Raw genomic sequence first — 24,245 nt, 5'->3', positions numbered from 1 at the left:
AAAAAAAAAAAAAAGAAAAGGAAAAAAAAGTCTAAGTATTAGCAATTTTGCCACAATAAATAAGATTTAGTTGTGAATGAACACTCCATATCTTGAGTGAATTTTAGTAGAAAATCATCCAACTATAAACTTCTATATTTAAAAGGTGGAACAGTCTTCAAAGAAATAGACAAATAAGGACTAGGGCCTGCTCAGGTGAAGAAGGCTTGAGGGGCCTGAGCCCCAAACAGAATTGCTGCTGAGCCCTGCGCTTCTTTGCTGAAAGTGAGAATGTTCCAGTAGTCAGATTTAATGACTTCCCAAAAGGGTTATTAACAATGGATCCAATTCCAACCACTTTTACCCCTTTTGAGAACACTCAAGCATGTGAAGCCAGGGATGGAAGGAAAAAACAGGTCACACTGCTACTAGTTACCCTTCGAATAGGCATTTTTCCTTATTTCAGTATTTGGAATTAAGCTGATTTAACTATATGGGTGGCTTACGGAGGATTTATAAAAACTAGCATTTTAATTCCTTTAGTTTCAAGAAATGCCTACAACAATGCCTCATTCTCAAACAAAAACAAAAAAACAAAAAAAACAGCCCAAACATACCCTCTGACCCCAGACTAATCTTCAAAATCAATTCTCCTGATCCAAGCTTTACAAATGTATAGGCAGCAAAAAACAACAAAAAAAACCAGCCCAAGATGTTGACACGAGTAGCAAGGACCAGATTTTTATTTTCCCTTTATCTGAATTTTTCCAGCTACCTAATGAATACATCTTTTTAATCAAAAATGAACAGACTAAACAAGCCTATTACATCTTAATCAGCTATGCTGGAAAAAATGTGGGCCAGGCACGGTAGCTCATGCCTGTAATTCATGTTTTGGGAGGCTTAAGTGGAAGGATTACTTGAGGCCAGGAGTTTCAGACCAGCCTGAGCAACATAGTGAGACATGTCTCTACAAAATAGAAAAAATTAGCTGGGTGTGGTGTCCTCAACCTGTAGTTTTGCTACTTGGGAAGTTGAGGACAATCAGTTCACCCTGAGTTTGAGGTTATAGTGAGCTATGATCATGCCACTGCACTCCAGCCTGGGTGACAGAGTGAGAACCTTTCTCTTAAAATAAGCACAGCAAGAAGCTGAAATGAAAAAAAAAAAAAAAAAAAAAAAAAGTACCAGGAGGGTAAGGCAGTAGAATCACTTGAACTCAGGAGGCAGAGGTTGCAGTGAGCCAAGATCTTGCCACTGCACTCCTGCCTGGGCTACAGTGAGACCCCGTCTCGGAAAAAAAAAAAACCCCACCAACATACTGGTTATTTCTGGGTGACTTATTTACGTATTTTCCTAATTTTCTATAATGTGTAGGTACTGACCTTTATTAAGTGCAAAAATAAACTTTGGTAACTGCAGTGGTCACTGAATGGGGAACTTTGTGGCTAGTCACTAGAACCTGGGGAACACTTGAGAGCACCACTGTTCGTTAGTCCGTATGTGGAGATGTGTGATGCTAGGGATCAAAGATGTGTCCAGAAGGGATATACAGACTGAAGCTTCCTTATTCCTAGGCCTCACGCTGGGTGGGACAGATTCTCCCTGACAGGATTATTTTTCCAGTGTTCTCCCCCAGCTCTAAACAATACTGGGTGAGTGTCCTATGTTTTGTTCAAGGCAGAAATACCACTTGTCTTCATGGCACCAATACTTATCCCCACTCCATGGTCAGCAGAATGGCAGTGGAGGTCTGCTCTTGGCAAAGACCCTCTATGAACCAGAGTCTGACCCTGCCCACCAGGCCACAACAGGAGATCGTCTTTCTAATCTAGTGCTAACCTCTTTTCAGATGTTTCAGAACTGTGACACCTGTTTCCAGAGCAGTGCAGTTACCAGTGGTGATGTCTAGCTTGGATTCAAGTCCCCTGTAAAAACCACCTGCAGGCCCAGTAATCTTCATTTAAAGTGCTCTTTAGGCCAGGTGTGGAGGCTCACGCCTCTAATCCCAGCACTGTGGGAGGCCAGGGTGGGCAGATCACTTGAGGTCAGTTCTAAACCAGTCTGTCCAACATGGCGAAACCCTGTCTCTACCAAAAATACAAAAAAATCAGCTGGGCGTAGTAGTGGGCACCTGTAATACCAGCTACTCGGGAGGCTGAGGCAGGATAATTGCTTGAACCCTGGAGGCAAGGCAGAGGTTGCAGTGAGCTGAGACTGGGCCACTGGACTTCAGCCTGGGCAACAAAGCAAGACTCTGTATCAAAAAATAATAGATAATAAATGAAATGCTCTTTAGCCTGTGAGTATACCAGTAAGCCTAACAAAGAATAAAAAAGAACCGGGGATATGCAGATTCTACAACATGAGATTTTAACATCCAGAAATTAAAATCTGTTGATCTGCTGCTGCTATTAATTTACCAGCATCATCTTCTCTGCTCAATAAGTTCACTGAGAAAATCACACTTAGAACATTTTAATGTCTGTCAAGCTGGTGCCTTTCAAAAGGTCCAAGCTCATCACTTCTTGTTTAATAGACATATTAATAAATCTCACATATGAATCCTTTCAAACTGGACACTAAATACGATGTGGATGTTAACAATGGTTCTCAAAAGCTTTTGCTCTTTCCATGAATTTATTAAAATAAAAAACTATGTATATATAAGTAATGGAAATAAAGCTTTATTAGCTGCAATGATTTGCATTATTTATAATTATGTATAAGTTAAATGTAACATATAATTATAACAAAAACTTTAGTTTTGAAAAATGTTTTATTCAAGAATTACATAATTTCAAATATCTTCCAAAATACAGTTTCCTAGACTGCTACAAAAGAAATTTGATAAGAAATTTAAATCATTAAATATGTTTCACTGGTATATATACATACAGAATGCCAAGCAATAGTATTCAGCCCTGGAATGCGTACCATGTCTGTTGTTTTTCCTCATGAAAGGCTCAACCCAGCATTTTGTATAGGCTATGTACAACAGGCAAAGTTCTGTATTCAAGAATTTGACGTTAGCTGCCTCAATTTATAGCTGTGGTAGTTTGTCCACTGGGGTGTCAAATTTGAAGTCTGTAGGAAACAGATCCGGGGCTCGAGGATAGATAAGTCTATAGGACTGTCTGATTGTAACATCAGCAACACCAGCAATATCGCCAATTTCTAAAAGACAAAAATCAAAACATTAACCGTCATTTCCATCCTACCTCCTTTCTACTACCTGCATTGTCATTTGTGAGATATGATTATACAGTATAAAGCGCCAAACTTAAAAACAAAACCAGAAGTGATTTCTAAAAACTGATAATGGAAATACATACTAAAAGGTAGAAAGCAGCAGCTAGGCCAGACACAGTGGCTCACGCCTGTAATCCCACCACTTGGGGAGGCCAAGTTGGGCAGATCACTAGGTCAGGAAATCAAGACCAGCCTGGCCAACATGGTGAAACCCCATCTCTACTAAAAATACAAAAAATTAGCCAGGCATGGTGGCGGGCGCCTGTAGTCCCAGCAACTCAGGAGGCTGAGGCAGGAAAATTGCTTGAACTCGGGAGGAGGAGGTTGCAGTGAGCCGAGATCGTGCTACTGCACTCCAGCCTGGTGACAGAGCAAGATTCCATCTCTAAATAAATAAATAAATAAATGATGTTTAAAAATCCATTTTAATAAAGCATTCATAATGCTTAACCAAATATTGACTCAAAAAAAAAAAAGCGGGAGCTAAAGTCAGTAACCAACAACAATAAAAATGATAGCAGTAGTTACTACCTTACAGAGCTGTCAATGTTTTAAGGAGTTTAACTAATATAAAATATATGAACAGGGTTCAGGACTTAGTATTAGGAGTGTTATCTTATTATACTGGCTATCGTATTTACAACTGACTGCTCCTTTTTCTTTATAAATCTTTCTGATGATCACAAAGTACTCCACAAATACATTCTTGTAAAGAAATTCACTTTTTATTTCTGTGTTTGAAAGTTCCCATGCAAAATCTCCTCTAGCTAACTTCTGTTAAGAGGTCACTATTAAAAACAAAATGTTACACTGTAAATATTGTTCTACAGTCTTTTTTTCTACTTAATACATCGAGGTCAAACAGCTACTTATAGCATACGGAGATGCTTTTCACTGATACAAGCACATAAGCAAATATTTTTAGCTCAAATGAACATTTCTAGTCTATTACAAAATCCTAATAGATCCACTTTTACCCTTTAAAGTCACTGTCCCTTTTTTCCTTTCAAAGTCATTAAAAGAAATACCAAAGGACTGCCACTACAATATTTGGTTAAGTATTATGAATGCTTTATTAAAATGGATTTTTAAACATCACTTATTTATTTAAAGAAGGAATCTTGCTCTGTCACCCAGGCTGGAGTGCAACGGCAAGATCTCGGCTCACTACAACCTCTGCCTCCCTGGTTCAAGCGATTCTCCTGTCTCAGTCTCCTGAGTAGCTGAGGCATCTGCCACCACGCCCAGCTAATTTCTGTATTTTTAGTAGAGGCGGGGTTTCACCATGCTGCCCAGGCTGGTCTCAAACTCCTCACCTCAAGTGATCCACCTGCCTCGGCCTCCCAAAGTGCTGGGATTACAGGCATGAGCCACCACGCCTGGCCTAAACATCTTTTAATACAAACTCATTTTATCACCTTTTCACAGTTGATTCAAATCAGTGAGGTTTTAGTGATTTTCACTGTGAATGCCTGCCATCACTGTACAATTAGCTAATTTTAAATTTCCTTATCTCACACTGCATTACATTATTCTACATCTAAATACCAATAAATGGCAACTATTTGAATGTCAACTGCCTGCTGTGCAGGGAAGAGAAAGAAGGACCTTACATTTGAAGACGACTTTTCATATAAAGCTAAAAAGCAGAAAGCACCAAGATTAATGTTTCCATGTTGTTCATTAGAATAAACTTTACAACTAGAAATGTACCTCAAGGACAAACTGCCTAACTGCAACTTCTCAATTTTACTAAAAGACTCAAAATTTCCTTAAAACGTAAGTGAAGGCCAAAGGGAATGGATAATGGCTCCTTTAAATAACTAATGATTGGCTTCCTCTTTCTAATTATTCCTATCATTTATTATTTTTTCAACATATAGCCTAAGCTGAAGGCTGTTGTGAATAGAGTATTACAAAGTTATTGAGGCCAGTAATTCACTAACTCACTTTCTGTTTGTTTTTTGAGACAGTCCTGTTCTGTCTCCCAGGCTGGAGTACAGTGGTGCAATCTAGGCTCACAGCAACCTCTGCCTCCCAAGTTCAAGAGATTCTCATGTCTCAGACTCCCAAGTAGCTGGGACTACAGGTGTGCACTACCATGCTGGGCTGATTTTTGTGTTTTTAGTAGAGACAGGATTTTGCCATGTTGGCCAGGGTGGTCTTGAACTCCTGGCCTCAAGCAATCCACTCACCTTGGCCTCCCCCAAAGTGCTGGGATTACACGTGTGAGCCACCACGCCCTGCCACCTTTTTTTTTTTTTTTTTTGAAAAAGAGCCTCACTCCATCAACCCAGGCTGGAGGGCAGTGGCATGATCTCAGCTCACTATAACCTCTGCCTCCTGGGTTCAAGTGATTCTCCTGCCTCAGCCTCCCTACTAGATGGGATTACAGATGTGTGCCACCACACCTGACTAATTTTTTTGTATTTTTAGTAGAGACAGGGTTCTGCCATGTTGGCCAGGAGGCTGGTCACTGCACCTAGTTTATGAATTTCTTTACATGCATTTGTTTATGAATAACTTCTATAATCCTCAAAGATTTAGAAAGGAGTAGTCACTAATAAATTTAAAAGGGAGTTAGTGGGCCATGCGTGGTGGCTTGCGCCTATAATCCCAGCACACTGGGAGGCAGAGGCAGGCGAATCACATAAGGCCAGCAGTTCGAGACAAGCCTGCCCAAGGTGGTGAAACCCCATCTCTACTAAAAATACAAATATTAGCTGGGCATGGTGGCACGTGGCTGTAGTCCCAGTTACTCAGAAAGCTGAGGCACGAGAATAGCTTAAACCCAGGAGGTGGAAGCTGCAGTGAGCTGAGATTGTGCCACTGCACTCCAGCCTGGGCAACAGAGGGAGACCGTTTCAAAAAAAAACAAAAAAAGGAAAAAGGAAAAGAAATTCACTTAATACTTCTGGTGAAAGTTTTCCTACAACACTAAATTTAAACATGGTTTTAGAAGGCTGAACCACTTACGTCTATTACTTCAGAATTTGTATTAAGAAACTGTAAAATACTGTACAAGATGGGAAAAAACCAACCTTAACAGAATGTTAAAGGCTGATGGCCAACACATATTTTACAGCCTGTCTATCTGCAGGATCCCATGCCAAGCAGCGAGAAACAAAGCATGCCTCCCTGACCCCTAAGATTTAAAAACGTAAGTTTGGGGAGGAAAAGAGTATGATCAAGAGGATATATTTAGGGAGAAAAAAGAACTTGTAAGAATAAAAGATGTACAAACTAAAATAATTCAAATGGGAAAAAAATTAGGTTTGTTTACAGGGTTATGTCTCTGAACATTTTTTTTATGAGCAATTTAAAAGCAAAACATTTTTTCTTAACATTTTGATGTTGAGGAACGATGTCTTAAATGTGGGTTGTTTTTTTTTTTTTTTTTTCAGATGGAGTCTTGCTCTGTTGCCCAGGCTGGAGTGCAATGGCACAATCTCGGCTCACTGTAACCTCCACCTCCCAGGTTCAAGCAATTCTCCTGCCTCAGGCTCCTAAGTAGCTGGGATTACAAGCCCCACCACCACTCCCAGCTAATTTTTGTATTTTTAGTAGAGATGGGGTTTCACCACGTTCATCAGAATGGTCTCAAACTCCTGACCTTAGGTGATCCACCCGCCTTGGCCTTCCAAAGTGCAGAGACTACAGGCATGAGTCCCTGTGCCCGGACAAATGTGGGTTCTTGCTATTTACCTGGTTCAAACTTAAAATGGAAAAATAATCACATGCTGCGAATTTCACAGTTTACTGCCACACTTCCTGATGACGAACCCTACCTTTTTGGGTCCTCTTTTCAGCTGATGCCTGTGAGGCCATGTAAATAGCTGCCGCTGCCACAGAGATGGGGCTCCTCCCAGGAACCAAGTCCAATTCCACAGCTTTACGGGCTATATGGGTAGCTGCCATCTGCACTTGTTTAGGAAGACAAAGATTGGAACAGAATCTGGACATGAAGTCCCCAGTTGTAATCAAATCCACACTGGTTTCTAGTGCTTTCAAAATAAGTTTAAAACACCGACCAATTTCTTTCTTAGAAATTCGTGATACGGCACATATTTCTAAAAGAAAAAAAAATTAAATAAATCAATTCACTTAAGCCATATAGTTCATCTTAAAATCTACCATTTCTAATTATAAACATACATTCTAATTGTAAAACATTCAATCATGCCTTAAAGATAAAATCCTAATTCAGTGATACTCCCCCCCAGAGATAACTGCAAATTTCTCAGTTAATTTTAATGTTCATCACACTTTTTTTTTTTTTTTTCTTAAAGATGGAGCCTCACTCTGTCGCCCAGGCTAACAACAGTGGCACAATCTCAGCCCACTGCAACCTCCACCTCCTGGGCTCAGCCTCCCGAGTAGCTGAGACTACAGGCGTGCACCACCATACCTGGCTAACTTTTGTATTTTTAGTAGAGACAGGGTTTCACTATGTTGGCCAGGCTTGTCTAGAACTCCTGACCTCAGGTGATCCTCCTGCATCGGCCTCCCAAAGTGCTGAGATTACACGCGTGAGCCACTGCGCCTGGCCTAATGTTCTTCACTCTTTAAATGTAGGGTTTTTGTTTTTTGAGATGAGGTCTCACTCTGTTGTCCAGGCTGGAGTGCAGTGATGCCATCTCAGCTCACTGCAACCTCTGCTCCCCAGTTCAAACGATTCTCCTGCCTCCAGAGTAGCTGGGATTACAGGCGCCTGCCACCTCACCTGGCTAATTTTTTGTATTTTTAGTAAAGATGGGGTTTCACCATATTGGCCAGGCTGGTCTTGAACTCCTCACCTCGTGATCTACCTGCCTCGGCCTCACAAAGTGCTGAGATTACAGGTGTGAGTCACTGTGCCTGGCTAAATTTAGGTCTTAATCTTTCAAAATATTAACTGCTCTAAGGATTAATTCATTGCAAGTAAATTTCTTTAAATGAAAAATTGATATTTATATATTAACCTGTTGTAAGCAGTGTTATCAAGGAGCTGAAAGAAAATACTCAAGCTAAAGGATGCCTCTTAGGCAACACAGTGTCATGTGTACATAAAATCCCTGCAATTATGGGCTATATAGCTCGATGAGATAAAATATTTGACCCTGTTATTCCCAGATGCAACCACCATACACTTTCAGAAGAAATTTAACAAAAGCTCTGTTTTAATTATAAAAACAACAAAAAAGATGATGATAAAGGCCATCACCTCTTCACTTTTACATAAGAAAACATAAAAAATAAATACTCACTGGATGAATAAAGGGTTAAGTATAGTCTTCAGCTAAACTGAACTTTGGTAGTATAAGTCAGTGAGCAACACTGAACAAACTGTCACATATTCCCATGTAACTGCAAACTGTATGAAAAATACCAGTTCTTTCAAAGCCTCCAACTGAAGTGTAAAAATGCAAACAATACACCTCAAGAGAAAAAACTTCACTGATGCTTTCTTTAAATTTATTTTTGAGATGAAGTCTTGCTCTGTCGCCCAGGCTGGAGTGCAGTGGTGCAGTCTTGGCTCACTGCAACCTCCGCCTCCCGAGTAGCTGGGACTACAGGCGTGCACCGCCATGCCGGGCTAATTTTTCAATTTTTAGTAGAGCCGGGGTTTCACCATATTGGCCAGGCTGGTCGTGAACTGCTGACCTCAGGTGATCCGCCTCGGCCTCCCAAAGTGCTGGGATTACAGGTGTGACTCACCGTATCTGGCCTTCACTGATACTTTCTAAAGCCTGACTCCCTCATCTACAGAGACTGGTGCTAGAAATGGAAACTGTTTTCATGTAAACCAAATGTGTAAATGGCCTACTTTGGTTTACCATTACAGGCCTGAAAGCCCACAAAATTTTAACAGTCCATCAAAAGATCTCACTAGCAAAGAACATAGTGGGCTTACATGGACTAAAATGAGTCTACGTGGGAAAACAGCCTAAAAGAACATTCTATGAATTTGCTGTCAAGGAACAAAATAAGTAGACACTGGCAAATGATGCTCAAGTGGATTACTGTAGTGACAATAAAGATGACTTAGCTTCTAAGTGTCAAAGCTGCCTGACATTGGTCTGTTTCTTTAATATGATGTAGAAAATGCTATTTTAGGCTGGGCACAGTGGCTCACGCCTGTTAATTCTAGCACTTTGGGAGGCCAAAGCGGGCAGATCACCTAAGGTTAGAAGTTTGAGACCAGCCTGGCCAACATGGCGAAATCCCGTCTCTACTAAAAATACAAAAGTTAGTCAGGTGTGGTGGCACGTGCCTGTAATCCTAGCTCCTCAGGAAGCTGAGGCAGGAGTATAGCTTGAACATGGGAGGCGGAGGTTGCAGTGAGCCAAGATCGCACCACCGCACTGTAGCCTGGGTGACAGAGTGAGACTCCATCTCAACAAACCAACCAACCAACCAACCACAACAACAAAAAAACAGCAAAAAAAAAGGTAAAAACTTACCTTTAAATGTCCTAGGAACCCCTTCTTGTCTACAGGCAATATAGAGACAAGCAGAAGCTATAGCATCATTAGCTCTTCCCTTCAGGCTCTTCTGTTCATATACTTGCTTGAATAAATTATTCGTTCGATCCTTCAAAGCAGAGAAACTAAGTTTAACTCTATGTCATTTAATTAGCTGCAATATCGAAATTTCATGTGTTCATTAAATTATGCAAAGTCAATGCCAGAATGGCTTAAAGGAGGTAGACAAGAACTTACAACTATATTTCGAGGTAGATTGATTCTATCTGCCATGGTAGTGATTTCTTTGAATGCATTCATCATTGCCCGATCAGAACTGCTCATTGTTCTCCGATTCTGGTACTTAGAATTGCCAAATTCATCAAAACTTGCAGCTCCTGTACCCTATAGAACAGTTAAAACTATGAAAAAACGTTTTGGAAAGTATGAATAATGGGACACTTTCTATGAAAATATAACTTACAAGATCTGATTCTATATAGACTAGAAATCTGAATTGTGCATCCTGCCCATCTATACTAAAGGAATATGTAATTCTAACAACTGTTCAAGAACATAGAAAATGTGAAGCTTAAAGTGTATAAATAGAAATACGATACAAAAACCTGACAAAACCATGGAAAAAAGAAGTCTAATTTCACTTAGAAATATGATAAAAAATATCAAATACTAGAAAACAGAATCCAATAGCATATTAAAAGGTAGTATATCATGACCAACTAGAGATTGTTCCACAAGATATTATTAGAGAATCAAATAATGTAAAACACTATATTATTAGATCTAAGGAGAAAAATCATGATCATCTCCAAAGGTGCTAAAAAGGCAAATGAACAAAATTCAAAGTTCATTTTTGATAAAAACTCATAGGACACTACAAATGAGTACTTCTTTACATAAGAAAACCACTCTCCTCTGCCCAAAGCCAGTACAATTAATGAAGAAACATTACCAGCATTATCACCAAAATCACAAGACAAACGCACCTCCCACTGCTACCATTTTATAACACTGATCAGAAAAACGAGTCAATTAACCAAGAGAAAAATCGGAAGTACAAAATTGGAAAGGAGGTGATAAACTATTTGCAGATAGTATCTTTATACACCTGGAGTATGCAAGAAAATCACTAAAAAACAGCTGCTATAAATAATTCACTAAAGCAGCAAGGTCAAAATAAATAGAAATCAATACCCTTCATAAGTACAATCAACCAGTTAAAAGACAAGGAAAGCAAATTTTTCAATTACAACAACGAAAATCTTGGAATAAACTTGAGAAACATGTGAGATGTTCATGAAGAAAACTTTCAAACATCTCCTGAAAGACACATAAGATACCTAAGGAAATGGAAAGGCATTATGAGTTTTTTTTTTGTTTTTTTTTTTGAGACAGAGTCTCGCTCTGTCACCCAGGCTGGAGTGCAGTGGCCAGATCTCAGCTCACTGCAAGCTCCGCCTCCCGGGTTCACGCCATTCTCCTGCCTCAGCCTCCCGAGTAGCTGAGACTACAGGTGCCCGCCACCTCGCTCGGCTAGTTTTTTTTTTTGTATTTTTTAGTAGAGATGGGGTTTCACCGGGTTAGCCAGGATGGTCTCGATCTCCCGACCTCGTGATCTGCCCATCTCGGCTTCCCAAAGTGCTGGGAACACAGGCTTCGGCCACTACGCCCGGCCCATTATGAGTTTTTGAATACAAGATTTATTATGAAGAAGTCAATTTTCCCTATGTCAATTTGCAAATTAATCTGACCAAAACCCCAGTGACAATATTAAATATTAAAAAACAGGCCGGGCGCGGTGGCTCATGCCTGTAATCCTGGCACTTTAGGAGGCTGAGGCGGGTGGATCACCTGAGGTCTGGAAGTTTGAGACCAGCCTGACCATCAGAGAGAAACCCCACCTCTACTAAAAATACAAATTAGCCAGGCGTGGTGGCACATGCCTGTAATCCCAGCTACTTGGGAGGCTGAGGCAGAAGAGTCGCTTGAGGTGGTTGTGGTGAGCTGAGATCACGCCATTGCACTCCAGCCTAGGCGGCAAGAGTGAAACTCCATCTCAGAAAAACAAAACAAAACAAAACAAGCAGAGTGTGGTGGCGCACGCCTGTGGTCTCAGCTACTCGGGAGGCTGAGGCAGGAGGGTCACCTAAGCTTGGGAGTTTGAGGCTGCAGTTAGCTATGATCACATCACTTCACTCTAGACTGGGTGACGGAAAGAGACCCTGCCTCAAAAGAAAAAAACCAAAAAACCCCACAGAAAACAGAATCCAACAGTGTATTAAAAGGCAGTAATATCAACCAAGTGGAGACTGTTCCACAAATATATTAAAGAATCTAATATAAAACATCGTATTAATAGAGCTAAGGAGGAAAATCATATGATCAACTCCAAAGGTACAAAAAATGCAAGTGAACAAACCTAAACTTTTTTAAAAAATGAAACAAACTTAACCTTTAAATGGAAAACACTAGTGAAGAAAATGCTGAAAAAGAAGAACAATGAGGGAAAACTAGTGCTACTATATATTAGAACAGTGTGGTACGGCATTTGACTAACTGGACCAGGACAGGAAAAAATAGAAAGTCGAAAAATATGCCCAAGTACACATAGAAATTTATTATGTGATAAATCTAGCAGCTTAAAAATATTTCTATCTTGGCCACGGATGGTGGCTCACACCTGTAATTCCAGCACCTTGGGAGGCCAAGGTGGGTACATCACTTGAGCCCAAGAATTGGGACCAGCCTGGGCAACATGGTGAAACTTTGTCTCTATAAAAAATAAAAAAAATTAGCCACGTGTAGCGGCCCACACCTGTGGTCCCAGCTACTTGGGAGGCTGAGGCGGAAGGATCACTTCAGCCTGGGAGGGGGAGGTTGCAGTGAACCGAGATCATGCTACCGCACTCCCACCTGAGCGACAGTGTTAGACCCTGTCTCAAAAACAAAACAGGCTATGCAGGGTTCAGCATGGTAACTCATGCCTGTAATCCCAGCGCTTTGGGAGCCTGAGGCGGGAGGACTGCTTAAGACCAGGAGTTCAAGACCTGCCTGGACAAGAGTCTCACTCTGTCACCCAGGCTGGAGTACAGTGGCGTGATCTTGGCTCACTGCAACCTCCGACTCCTGGGTTCAAGCGATTCTCCTGTCTCAGCCTCTTGAGTAGCTGGAATTACAGGCGCCCGCCACCATGCCTGACAACTTTTTTTGTATTTTTAGTAGAGGTGGGGTTTCACTGTGTCGGCCAGGCTGGTCTCAAACTCTTGACCTCAAGCGATCTGCCCGCCTCAGCCTCCTAAAGTGCTGCAATTACAGGTGTGAGCCACCGAGCCTGGCCAAAAAAATTTTTTAAAATAAAAATTAGCCAGGTGTGGTGGTATGCGCCTGTAGTCCTAACTACTTGGGAGGTCAGGGAAGCAGGATCACTGGAGCCCAGGAGTTTGAGCATGCAGTGAGCTTTGATTATACCATTGTACTCCAGCCTGTTGCCCAGACAACTTTTTGTCTTTTTTTTCTTTAAAGATGGAGTCTCTCTCTGTCGCCCAGGCTGGAGCGCAGTGGCGCGATCTCGGCTCACTGCAACCTCCGCCTCCCAGGTTCAAGCAATTCTCTGCCTCAGCCTCCTGAGTAGCTGAGATTACAGGCGGCCACCACCATGCCCGGCTAATTTTTGTATTTTTAGTAGAGACGGGGTTTCGTCATCTTGGCCAGGCTGGTCTTGAACTCCTGATCTCCACCCACCTCGGCCTCCCAAAGTGCTGGGACTGCAGGCGTGAGCCACCATGCCCAGCCGAGAAGACATTCTTGATATTCAGAGAATATATCAATATTAACTCATGAAGGCCACACTACACTCATTTTTTGTGTGTATACAAAATGTGATTTATGAAAAAAAGGTCTGATATAAAGGCCCTGTAATTTTCATTTAATTTGGATTTAATCTGATTTAAAAGTCTTCCCCACTTTAGGATGGAATACACACACAAGTTAGCCTTCATTCACAATGATATTACTGGCAAATCTTATTAGACAGGTCAAGAGTCCCCACTGGTACAGTGACATACTTTTGCAAAGTTCCCAAACTCTCAGGTCTATGGTCATTCTGCAATTGGTATTTCCTGCCAAATGGACTTATTACCTTGCCAATCATGGTAGACAAATCTCCATCACTCAGAAGAGGATTCTGAGAATCTCCAACTCGAGATGGATCTTTTGTTGCTTTGTCATTGCTGAAAGTTCGCCATTCAGACCCCACATCGATAACCCGGTCACCTAAGAATATAAGCACATACCTGAATCATTTTGTCAAGATACGGTTTACTTAACTACACTGTCCAATGCCCAACTAAGCCATTTTATTCCCAGGAAATCTCCACATGGACATCTAGGATCTAGCTCAAATATCACATTTCAGACATTTGTCCTAAAGCATTCCTTTAACTATTGTGCCAGTTTAACAATAATCCTCTTGAAACATTATGCTATGATATTCTAACTCTTGGAAGAAAAAGAATGTCAAAAGTAGCAAAGTACAGCTATTCATATGTGATGCAAAGGCAAACAATGTAATAATGATTAAGAACCAGATTTTGCACAAAATTTGCAACAGGCATGGGAAAAAAACAGAAAACATTTTTTAGAATGGTATTAATGCAAATAATTTCATATTAAAACGTCACTAAGTTTTGGTGGGAAATGCTTTGCAGAAAATAAGCCTAAGCTTCTGTTTCAAAGTAACAATTTGATGAAAAATATATGTGGCCAAATAATTTATACAGAATAAACTTCAAGCCTAGAATCAGTAAGAAGAAAGTCTGGTAGGCAAACTTTTCTCTTTTAAGAAAAGAGGCAGCATCTAAATATATCATGGAAGCAGACACAAGTAAACCGTATTATTACTGTTTTGGTGAGAAATCTCAATGTCTGGCAATACCTTCAGAGTAGTCAAAAGTTAACACTGAACACTTAGACACGCTACTCATTGCGCCCTTTTGTACATGTTCTCACTTAATCTTCACAGCCTTATCAAGGGAGGTACCACTTTTACTGCCACTTCACAAATAAGATGAACTAGCCTAAGATCACATAGCTAGAACTGAAATGCACATCAGAGTCTGTTCTACACTCCAATTATAAAACATGAGCTTTTTCAGTGAATTGTGATGAAGCTGAAAGTAGGAAGGAACCAGACCATTTCATCTTTGTGTATACACAGCAAGCAGAAAGAAACAAATGGCAGAAACCAGTTACTGCAGCAATTAGAGTTATGGTATTAACAGTCAATTAATATAATAGTCAAGAGTGTGAACTCTGCCCTTTGCTGCTTAGCCTTAGAATATTACTTCATTTCTATGTCTTTATTACCTCAGCTCTAAAATTCTCCTTAACCTCGTATTTTAAAGATTATAAAGATTAAACAAGATATTATAATACCCACGTATAGTGCATGTAAAGTGTTTAAAAAGTAGTACTACGTGCTCAATATTCACTATTTACTGCTATGAAAATTAGAAAGATAGCATATATTCTGAGTTTCTCCTTTTTTGTGGGGATGATAAGGGAGAGGCATCAGTTTAAAACATTAATCTCGGGCCAGGCGCAGTGGCTCGTGCCTGTAATCCCAGCACTTTGGGAGGCCAAGGCAGGCGGATCACCTGAGGTCAGGAGTTCAAGACCAGCCTGACCAAGATGGAGAAACCCTGTCTCTACTAAAAATACAAAATTAGCTGGTCATGGTGGCACATGCCTGTAATCCCAGCACTTTGAGAGGTCCAGGCGGGCGGATCACCTGAGGTTGGGAGTTCGAGACCAGTCTGACGAACATGGAGAAACCCTGTCTCTACTAAAAATACAAAATAGCTGGGCGTGGTGGTGCATGCTCGTAATCCCAGCTACTCAGGAGGCTGAGGCAGAACTGCTTGAACCCAGGAGGCGGAGGTTGCAGTGAACTGAGTTCACAACAAGAGGGCAACAAGAGCAAAACTCCGTCTCAAAAAAAAAAAAAAAAACAAAAAACCCAAGTAACAAAACAATAACATTAATCTCCATAGAAGACTTTAAAAGTTTCCAAGTGCTCTGCTAAGTACTTGATCAGGAGGACAGCAAAGAACAGAGAAAACAGAAGGAATTCCACCTAGACCATGCTAACTTTTAAATTTTGTATATAAAAATTAATTTAAATGCTCATAAACAACCAGAGTATAGTGATCATGTAATTTAATCTTAGTGACAGATTTAAGAAAAGGCCCGGCATGGTGGTTCACGCCTGTAATCTTAGCACTTTGGGAGGCTGAGGCAGGAAAATCACTTGAGCCCAGGAGTTCGAGACCAGCTTGGGCAACATGGTAAAACCCTGTCTCTACAAAAAAAAAATACAAAAACAAATTAGCTGAGCATGGTAGCACATGCCTGTAGGGAGGCTGAGGTGGGAGGATCACCTGAGCTCAGGAGGTTGAGGCTACAGGGAGCAGGGAGCCGTGATTACACCACCGCACTCCAGCCTGGGTGAGTGAGACCCTGTCCAAAGTAAGCAAATGCTCAAGAGAATGATTCATTCCTGAAGCCTCTGACAAAATGTTTCTTTTTTCCTTCTTTTTATTTTTCAGACAGGGTCTCGTTCTCTCGCCCAGGTTTGAGTATAGTGGTGCAATTTCGGCTCACTGCAGCCTTTGCCTCCCAGGCTCAAGCAATACTTCCACCTTAGCCTCCTGAGCAGCTACAGATATGCACCACTAATGCCTGGCTAATTTTTGTATTTCTTGTAGAGACGGGGTTTTGCCCATGTTACCTAGGCTAGTCGTGAACCCCTAGGCTCAAGCGATCCACTCACCTCGGCCTCCCCAAGTGCTGGGATTACCGGGGTGAGCCACCGCACGCAACAGAAAAACTTTTCTTTAAACAGCTGAGGTAAAAGTGGATTATCAGTTGGACTACCATGTGTCCACATTACAAAGGGATTGAGATTAAAGGCAGAGTTCCCATCTGCCATCCCTGCATGCAATGAGAACAGGCAAGGCAGGCAGAAGCAGGGCGGTAAGTCAGAAGGCAATTTTAATATATCACATCGAGGAGGTGGCCCGAAACAAGGAGAAAAGCGTTAGATGGATGGCATTACAAGGATTTCTCTATTTCCTCTTCCTCATAATAAACATCACTAAACTTAGGAAGTAATGTGAATTACACAGATTTTAAAAAGGTACTTAAAAGTATCAAATTGTCATTGTGCACTGAAACCTTACCAAACCACTGTGCAGTGAGTACTATTCACCAACAAACCCATGTCTCAAAGAGATCACACTAAAGAGATCACGTTTTCTTCCTTTTTAGAAAATACTTGCTCACTAAAAGATATGTTAGAAAAAAAAATTACCTGCATTCCCAATACCCAGTGACGACCACTATATTTTCATATATGCTGTGTTTTTCGTTCATATGTATGCACCTATATGTTTTCCTAAAATTTAAATATTGTGCCTGTTTCATGGCAAGCTCTTTTCACTAAATTTATCATAAGCACCAGCATAGTATTTTTAGACAGAATTTAGTCCCTTTAATAGCATCCACCAATTAAAGTGATACCACGGTGTTCCCATGCACTTATGTTTTCAAAGAGAGAAAAGACAATCTAACTTTACTATTTGGCAAAATAAAAACACAAACACGCACAGAACAAAAATCACTGTGGCCTTCAAACCCAGAGTTACTTACTAAATTTTAAGCTAAAAAAAAAATCATCAAATGTCATCAGTAACTTGCAAGATTTTTATTAACATACATGAATGTATCAAGACAATGGCATAAGTGAAAAGGCAGAAGGTATGCCCATACCTTTTAAGTCTGTCTAGAAATCTAAAGATAAACCATTAGTTAGCTAAGATGCTTCATTTCATAGCGTTTTCTGAAATACCTTACCATGAGTTCCATTTGCTGCCTGCTTTATATTGTTTTTATAAAGACAAGATGGATTTTTAATTTTTTTTAAGATGGATTATTTTAAGGTAGCATAGTATAAATAGAAAACACAACACTGGGTGGTGATGTAATTTTTCCACATACGTAGGAATGATCTAAACGACTCATTCAAGAATCTGTGGTGTGTGCTAAGAACCATTCCCTCTTTTTATATTTAACAACCCAAAAGAGCATTCATAAGGAATGAAGTTTCCAAAATAACTCAATTAGCATACCATGCAACTACAACTAGTCCAGCAGATTAAGTGCATGAGTAACAAGAAATAGGGCAAGTCCATTCAGAAAAAATTAGAATACATAAAGAATTTTCATTTGAAGAAAATCTAAATGGAGTAGTATTTTTAAAAGTTGCTCTGGAAGAAAGCTGCAAGACAAAATTTTTTCAAGGGCTAAGTGGTACAAGGCAGCCATGCCTGGGTATAATCTATAATCAACTTTTGAAAAGGAAGAAGTCAGCTAATTAGCAAATACACAAAACTTCACATATCCTTTTAATGTTCTAGAAACCAAGAAACATACGAACTTCCACTAGTTTCCTTCTTAACCACACACTGTAGTCTATGTGAAGATTTATAGTATCAAAGAAAACTTATACTACTATAATACATATATATGCACAACTCCTCGCTCCATCTAGAGCATGATCTTTAACACTTTTAAACAAGTTCCCCATCCAAAAAAGTAAACACACCCAATATGTGTATTTATGTATTTCACACATGTATAGCTCTCAATCCATATATTAGAGTGGTGTCTAAAGGGTATTAACTAAAACATTTTACCATATTCTGAAGAGAATACGAATTCCATCTCATTTTTCAAGAAGAAACCGAGAATACTTGTCAAAAATCACTTGCACCAGTTTTAAGTGGTTTAGTCACTTTGGCACCTATCTTACAATCTGGCAATTCCATTCTTAAGTACAGCTGGCTTTCTGTATCTGTGTATTCTGCATCCACGGATTCAACCAACCACAGACTGAAAACATTTGGGGAAAAAATACGCCTGTACTGAACATGTACAGACATTTTTTTCTTGCTATTATTCCCTGAGCACAGTATAAACAACTATTTACATACATTTACGCTACGGAAGTAATCTAGAACTGATTTAAAGTATATGGGAGGATGTGCATAGGCAAATACTACATCGTTTTGTATCAGAGACTAGAGCATCTGCAAATTTTGGTATGCAAGGGAGGTCCTGGAACTAGTCCCCCACAGATACTGAGGGATGGAGTGAGTGTATTGCCCCATTAGAAACCACCCATCAACAGAAAAATGTGCACAATGGAATATTCTTCAGTAAATAAACTACTCACACATGCAATAACAAATATATCTCAAAACTTTTTGAAATTTTTTTGAAATTATTTCAAACCAAAAATGTCAGTCACAAAAAAGTTCATACTGTATGATTTCATTCAAGTGAAGTTGAAAAAACGGGAAAATAATCTATGAGACCAGAAATCAGTTCCACGGCTATTGCTGGGTGGGACTGGCAGGCAAGTGGCATAAAATGACTTCTTTCCCCCCTTCCCCCGCAACTGGAGTCTCACACTGTCACCCACACTGGTGTGACGTGGCACAATTTCGACTCACTGCAACCTCTGCCTCCCAGGTTCAAGCAATTCTCCTGCCTCAGCCTCCCGAGTAGCTGGGATTACAGGCACCTACCTTCACATCTGGCTAAACTTTGTATTTTTAGTAGAGACGGGGTTTCACGGTGTTGGCCAGGCTGGTCTCAAATTCCTGACCTTGTGATCAGTCCGTCTCGGCCTCCCAAAGTGCTGGGATTACAGGCACGAGCCACCACGCCCGGCTGCCAAAATGACTTCTAAGGTGAGGGAAACGGTCTCTATATCTTGATTAGGGTGTGGGTTACACCAGTACACGCACTGTCAAAATTCAAACTATGTTTTATGGTATGCAATTACAGCTCAATAAGTTAAAAATTAAAAACTCATTCCCACCAATATACTACTGATTTTGAATTAAATGACACCAAATCTATACATTATTTTGGGAATCACAGAACAATTCTTATCTTCTTCAACAAGGGAATACTCTTTCCTCAAGGTCTTCTTGCAGATTTCAAAGTATTATGTATGCCATGCTTAAGACTGGACCTAGATTTTTTATGTTAAAAATCTCATTTTCTAACTACTAATTGCTATATTTTATATGCTTACATTCAGTCACTTTTAATAGACTATTAATTTTTTTTAATTTAATTTGACTTCTAGATATAGAACCCCATCAGTGGCAAAAAACATATTCCAAAAAAAACACATTCCATTTCCAATGCTTAACTTTCATTTATATTTTGTATCTAAAGCACTAGTCAAAACTTTCAAAACAATGCTCTTCATTTTAAACTGAAACATTTCAACATTATGCATACAATTGAAACAGTCTATTAAAGCATTATTCTACCCTAAGTACCTTAAATAGGAGTAAGCGTTGAGTTTATTAAAAGTCTGTCTTCCTACCAGACCACTGTGTTTCTTACACTGTCTTTATTTATTTATTTATTTATTTTTTATTTATTTTTGAGACAGAGTCTCGCTCAGTCACCCAGGCTGGAGTGCAGTGGTGCGATCTAGTCTCACTGCAACCTTCGCCTCCCAGGTTCAAGCGATTCTCCGTCCTTGGCCTCCCAAAGTGCTGGGACTACAGGTGTGAGCCACCGCTCCCAGCCACCGCGTCTTATGTTGTAAAAAGCTAACCACAATTGTTTGAGATTTATTATACTTTAATACTTATGTGTTAGGATAAATCAAGTTATACTGGAGGAACAATTTTTAAAGCAGCTCAGTGGCTTAAAATGAAGGTTTGTTTCTTATTCACATTACATATCTATAAAGGGATAGCTGGAAGCTTCTTACACCATCCTTATTCAAGGTGACAGGATCTTTATTACCTGAGATATTGCCAGTTACCATGGATGGGGAAGGAAATGTGGGAAATTATACACAGACTTCATAATGGCTTCTGACCAAAAGTGACACTAACATTTCCACTCACATGCCACTGGCCAAAGCCAGTAAAGTAAGTGGTTATGCTTCAAAGGGGAGAAATACAATTACATCATATACCCTAAAGGAGAACCAAAAATGTTAAGCGAATAGTCATTAGTGCTGTTCCAAGCGACAATTAACAAAGATAATTCGGCACTGTATTTTTGGAGATTTATGTACAAATCCGTATAAAAGATTGCTCTTTTTATTTATTATTATTTTTGAGATGGAGATTCGCTCTTGTTGGCCAGGCTGGATCTTGGCTGGCGGCAACCTCTGCCTTGCAGGTTCAAGCAGTTCTCCTAACTCAGCCTCCCAAGTAGCCGGGATTACAGGCATCCACCACCACACCCGGCTAATTTTTTGTATTTTTAGTAGAGACAGGGTTTCACCACGTTGGCCAGGCTGGTCTCAAACTGCAGACCTCAGGTGATCCACCCACCTCAGTCTCCCAAAGTGCTGGGATTACAGGCATGCGCCATTGCGTCTGGCTCAGAAGATTGTTCTATGGCTTCCTTTTTGTACCAAATGACAAACTGAACAATTAGGGATAAGTTCATTGTATTTCAGCAACTGTCACAGAGAAGTAATCTGTCAACATGATTCAGGTCCTTTGAAAGTAACTTTTTAGGCCGGGTGCGGTGGCTCACGCTTGTAATCACAGCACTTTGGGAGGCCAAGGTGAGTGGATCACCTGAGGTCAGGAGTTTGAGACCAGCCTGACCAAGATGGTGAAACCCGCTCTCTACTAAAAATACAAAATTAGCCAGGCGTGGTGCCACATGCCTGCAACCCCAGCTACTTGAGAGCCTGAGGCAGGAGAATCCCTTGAACCTGGGAGGTGCAGGTTGCAGTGAGCCGAGATCGTGCCATTGTACTCCAGTCTGGGCAACAAGAGTGAAACTCTGTTTCAAAAAAACAAAAAACAAAAAACAAAAACAAAGAAAGAAAGTGGTAGGTTACAAGTCTCTATTAATATAATTTTTAAAACATTAAAAGGATGCAATCCCCAGTGGTGTGCACAATTCTTGATTTGCAGCCCTGAGCTCTTCTGCTAGGAATGTAAAGTTTTTTTCTCTTTTATCTTTAATACTTTATTCACCTGGATCTTCTAGTACCACCATAGTGGGTACTTTGTTTGACTAACCTAATAGATATCTTGTCGTCTTGCACACTGTGGGTGTGTCTCAGGTTTGTTCTCTGCTTTACTGATTTAGTTTTTTAGAGTGTTAAGTCTGCCAATTACTGCCTAAAAACCAGTTTTATCGTGTTGGTCTCCTTGTGCTGTGTTACTTTTTTCTGACATTTAATAGAAATCTTCCCTAATATTTCAATAATGGACCCTTTAGCTCATTGATCATATTGGTTTCTGTAACTTTCTCTGAGTAATTAAACTATGTTATGGGCACAGTTTTCTGCCAAGTCCATAGGATCCCTGTTTCTCTTTATTATAGTTTTATATTCATAAGCCTCATATTGATTTTTAAGCTTATTCACTCTATCTATAATAAAGAACTGTCACTCCAATCCAATCCAGAAAATCTTCCAACGTCACTACCACCAGTACTCTCAGTCTCTCTGGGCAGTAGCACAGTCCCTAGCAGACTAATAGATGACCCAAACAAGAGAAACTTCCCACAGGATTCCATGTTTTTTTGGGTTTTTTTTTTTGAGACGGAGTCTCGCTGTGTCACCCAGGCTGGAGTGCAGTGGCACTATCTCGGCTCACTGTAACCTCCACCTCCTGGGTTCAAGCAATTCTCCTGCCTCAGCCTTCCAAGTAGCTGGGATTACAGGCGCACACCACCACGCCCGGCTAATGCCTGGCTAATTTTTGTATTTTCAGTAGAGACAAGGTTTCACCATGTTGGTCAGGCTGGTCTCAAATTCCTGACCTCGTGAACTGCCCGCCTCGGCCTCCCAGAGTGCTGGGATGACAGGGGTGAGCCACCGCCATCTGGCCAGGATTCCAGAAGTTTTTAAGGAAGGATATACAGGTAGGGTTGCTATAATTAAATAATAAATAGTAGTGACTTAAACATGATAGAAGTTTCTCATGTTAACAGTCCACACTTAATAGTCCCAGGCTAGTATGACCCAAGCTCCTCCTATCTTTTTGATAATATATCCTTATTATGGCTTGCATTTTGTAGCATAGGACAGCTGTTAGTAATTTCCTTTATCATGTTTACATTCTAGCCACTGGGAAGGAGAAAAAGTAAGGATACATCTTTTATTAAGGCAGGATCTAGAGCTGTACACATCTCTTCTAATACTTACAAACCTACTGGTCAGAACTTAACCACATGGCATACCTAGCTACAGGAGAAACTGGGATATAGGGTCTAGGTGAGCAGCCACATACACGCCCATGTAAAACTCAGGGACTCTTACTAATGAAAGAACGGGGAAATAGACGTTGGCAAATAACCAGCAGTCTCAGCTATAACGAATAATAGGATGGGGGAGAGGAGAAGTGAGAAAGAATGCCCAGAAAAATCAGGGTACTCTGCCTCATATTCTGAAGCAAACCACAAAGAAAGACAAATTAAACAGACATTTATCCTCTTTACCATGCAAGCAATTGGAAATCCAACCAAAGGTATTTCATAGTACAACGTGAAAACTAGAAGGGCTTTTCGTGCAGGGGAAACTGCAACACACCAAAAGCAGCCAGGAAGCAAATACTGAGGAGGATCTGATTTTCTAGCCTGACCTAGACTCTTAGGACTGTTTTTGCTTCTTATTTTTATAATTTAATAAAGGAATTTAAAATTTTGTTTTATTTTTTGGAGGTGGAGTCTTGATCTGTCACCCAGGCTAGAGTGCAGTGGCACACTCATATCACTGCAGCCTCAAACTCCTGGGCTCAAGCGATTCTCACTAGCTACTTGGGGGAACTAATTCCCTCAAGCAGGTAAGACTATAAGCTTGCGCCATCACACACAGTTAACTAAAAAAAATATCTTTTTTTACAGACACGGTCTGGCTACATTGCCTAGGCTGGTCTTGAACTCCTGGCCCCAAGTGATCCTCCTGCCTCAGCCTCCTGAGTTATCAGGATTACAGCACAAGCCCCCAGCTCCTCATAAAGGAATTTTTAAGAACAGGAACACGAAGAGGAATTTCCCAGAATTTCAATTCTTTCTGCTGTCTTCCTGGAAACTAATCTTAATCACTGTGGCATACAACCTGTAGTAAAGAATTCAGAAGTAGAAGTCACAGAATGACCCCAAATTACTTGTCTTCACAGGCTCATTTAGTTTAAAAACTACAAATGCTGTCAAATGTGCTGGTAAGTCTAGAAGTTCAAGAATCTGAACATATTATTATTCAAGGTGGACAAACTCTAAGCATCAAATATTTTTACGTTTAAAGCAAAAAAAAAAAAAAAAAAATCCAAAGTACTTTGGAAAACTATTTTAAGTCAACATGCTGTAAACAGTAAGTCTAATGTTGATGATGAAATGTATCACTAGCTTCCACACTTTCCGTGGTCATTTAATCCTTTCTACGATTCCTTCTCATGACATGTCAAATAATCCCACCTTTTAGTCCAG

General features: G+C 40.3%; 1 protein-coding gene across 1 annotated transcript in view; it reads right to left on the bottom strand.

Annotated features, from left to right (window-relative positions):
• Nucleotides 1-2,739: 2,739 nt before the first annotated feature.
• Nucleotides 2,740-24,245, bottom strand: part of GTF2B (general transcription factor IIB) — a 38,085-nt gene continuing 16,579 nt past the window's right edge. The window contains exons 3-7 of the mRNA XM_011982079.1: nucleotides 13,834-13,967; nucleotides 9,933-10,079; nucleotides 9,675-9,804; nucleotides 7,020-7,301; nucleotides 2,740-3,156 (exon numbers count right to left, since the gene is read on the bottom strand). Coding sequence (XP_011837469.1) covers nucleotides 3,023-3,156; nucleotides 7,020-7,301; nucleotides 9,675-9,804; nucleotides 9,933-10,079; nucleotides 13,834-13,967 — 827 coding nt within the window. The 3' untranslated portion in view covers nucleotides 2,740-3,022. The remainder of the gene's footprint in view (nucleotides 3,157-7,019; nucleotides 7,302-9,674; nucleotides 9,805-9,932; nucleotides 10,080-13,833; nucleotides 13,968-24,245) is intronic.

Source organism: Mandrillus leucophaeus, unplaced genomic scaffold (assembly GCF_000951045.1).
Source record: "Mandrillus leucophaeus isolate KB7577 unplaced genomic scaffold, Mleu.le_1.0 Scaffold235, whole genome shotgun sequence".
Taxonomy (NCBI): domain Eukaryota; kingdom Metazoa; phylum Chordata; class Mammalia; order Primates; family Cercopithecidae; genus Mandrillus; species Mandrillus leucophaeus.
The sequence above is the reverse complement of the archived record's forward strand: the minus strand, read 5'-3'. Positions and strand labels throughout refer to the sequence as shown.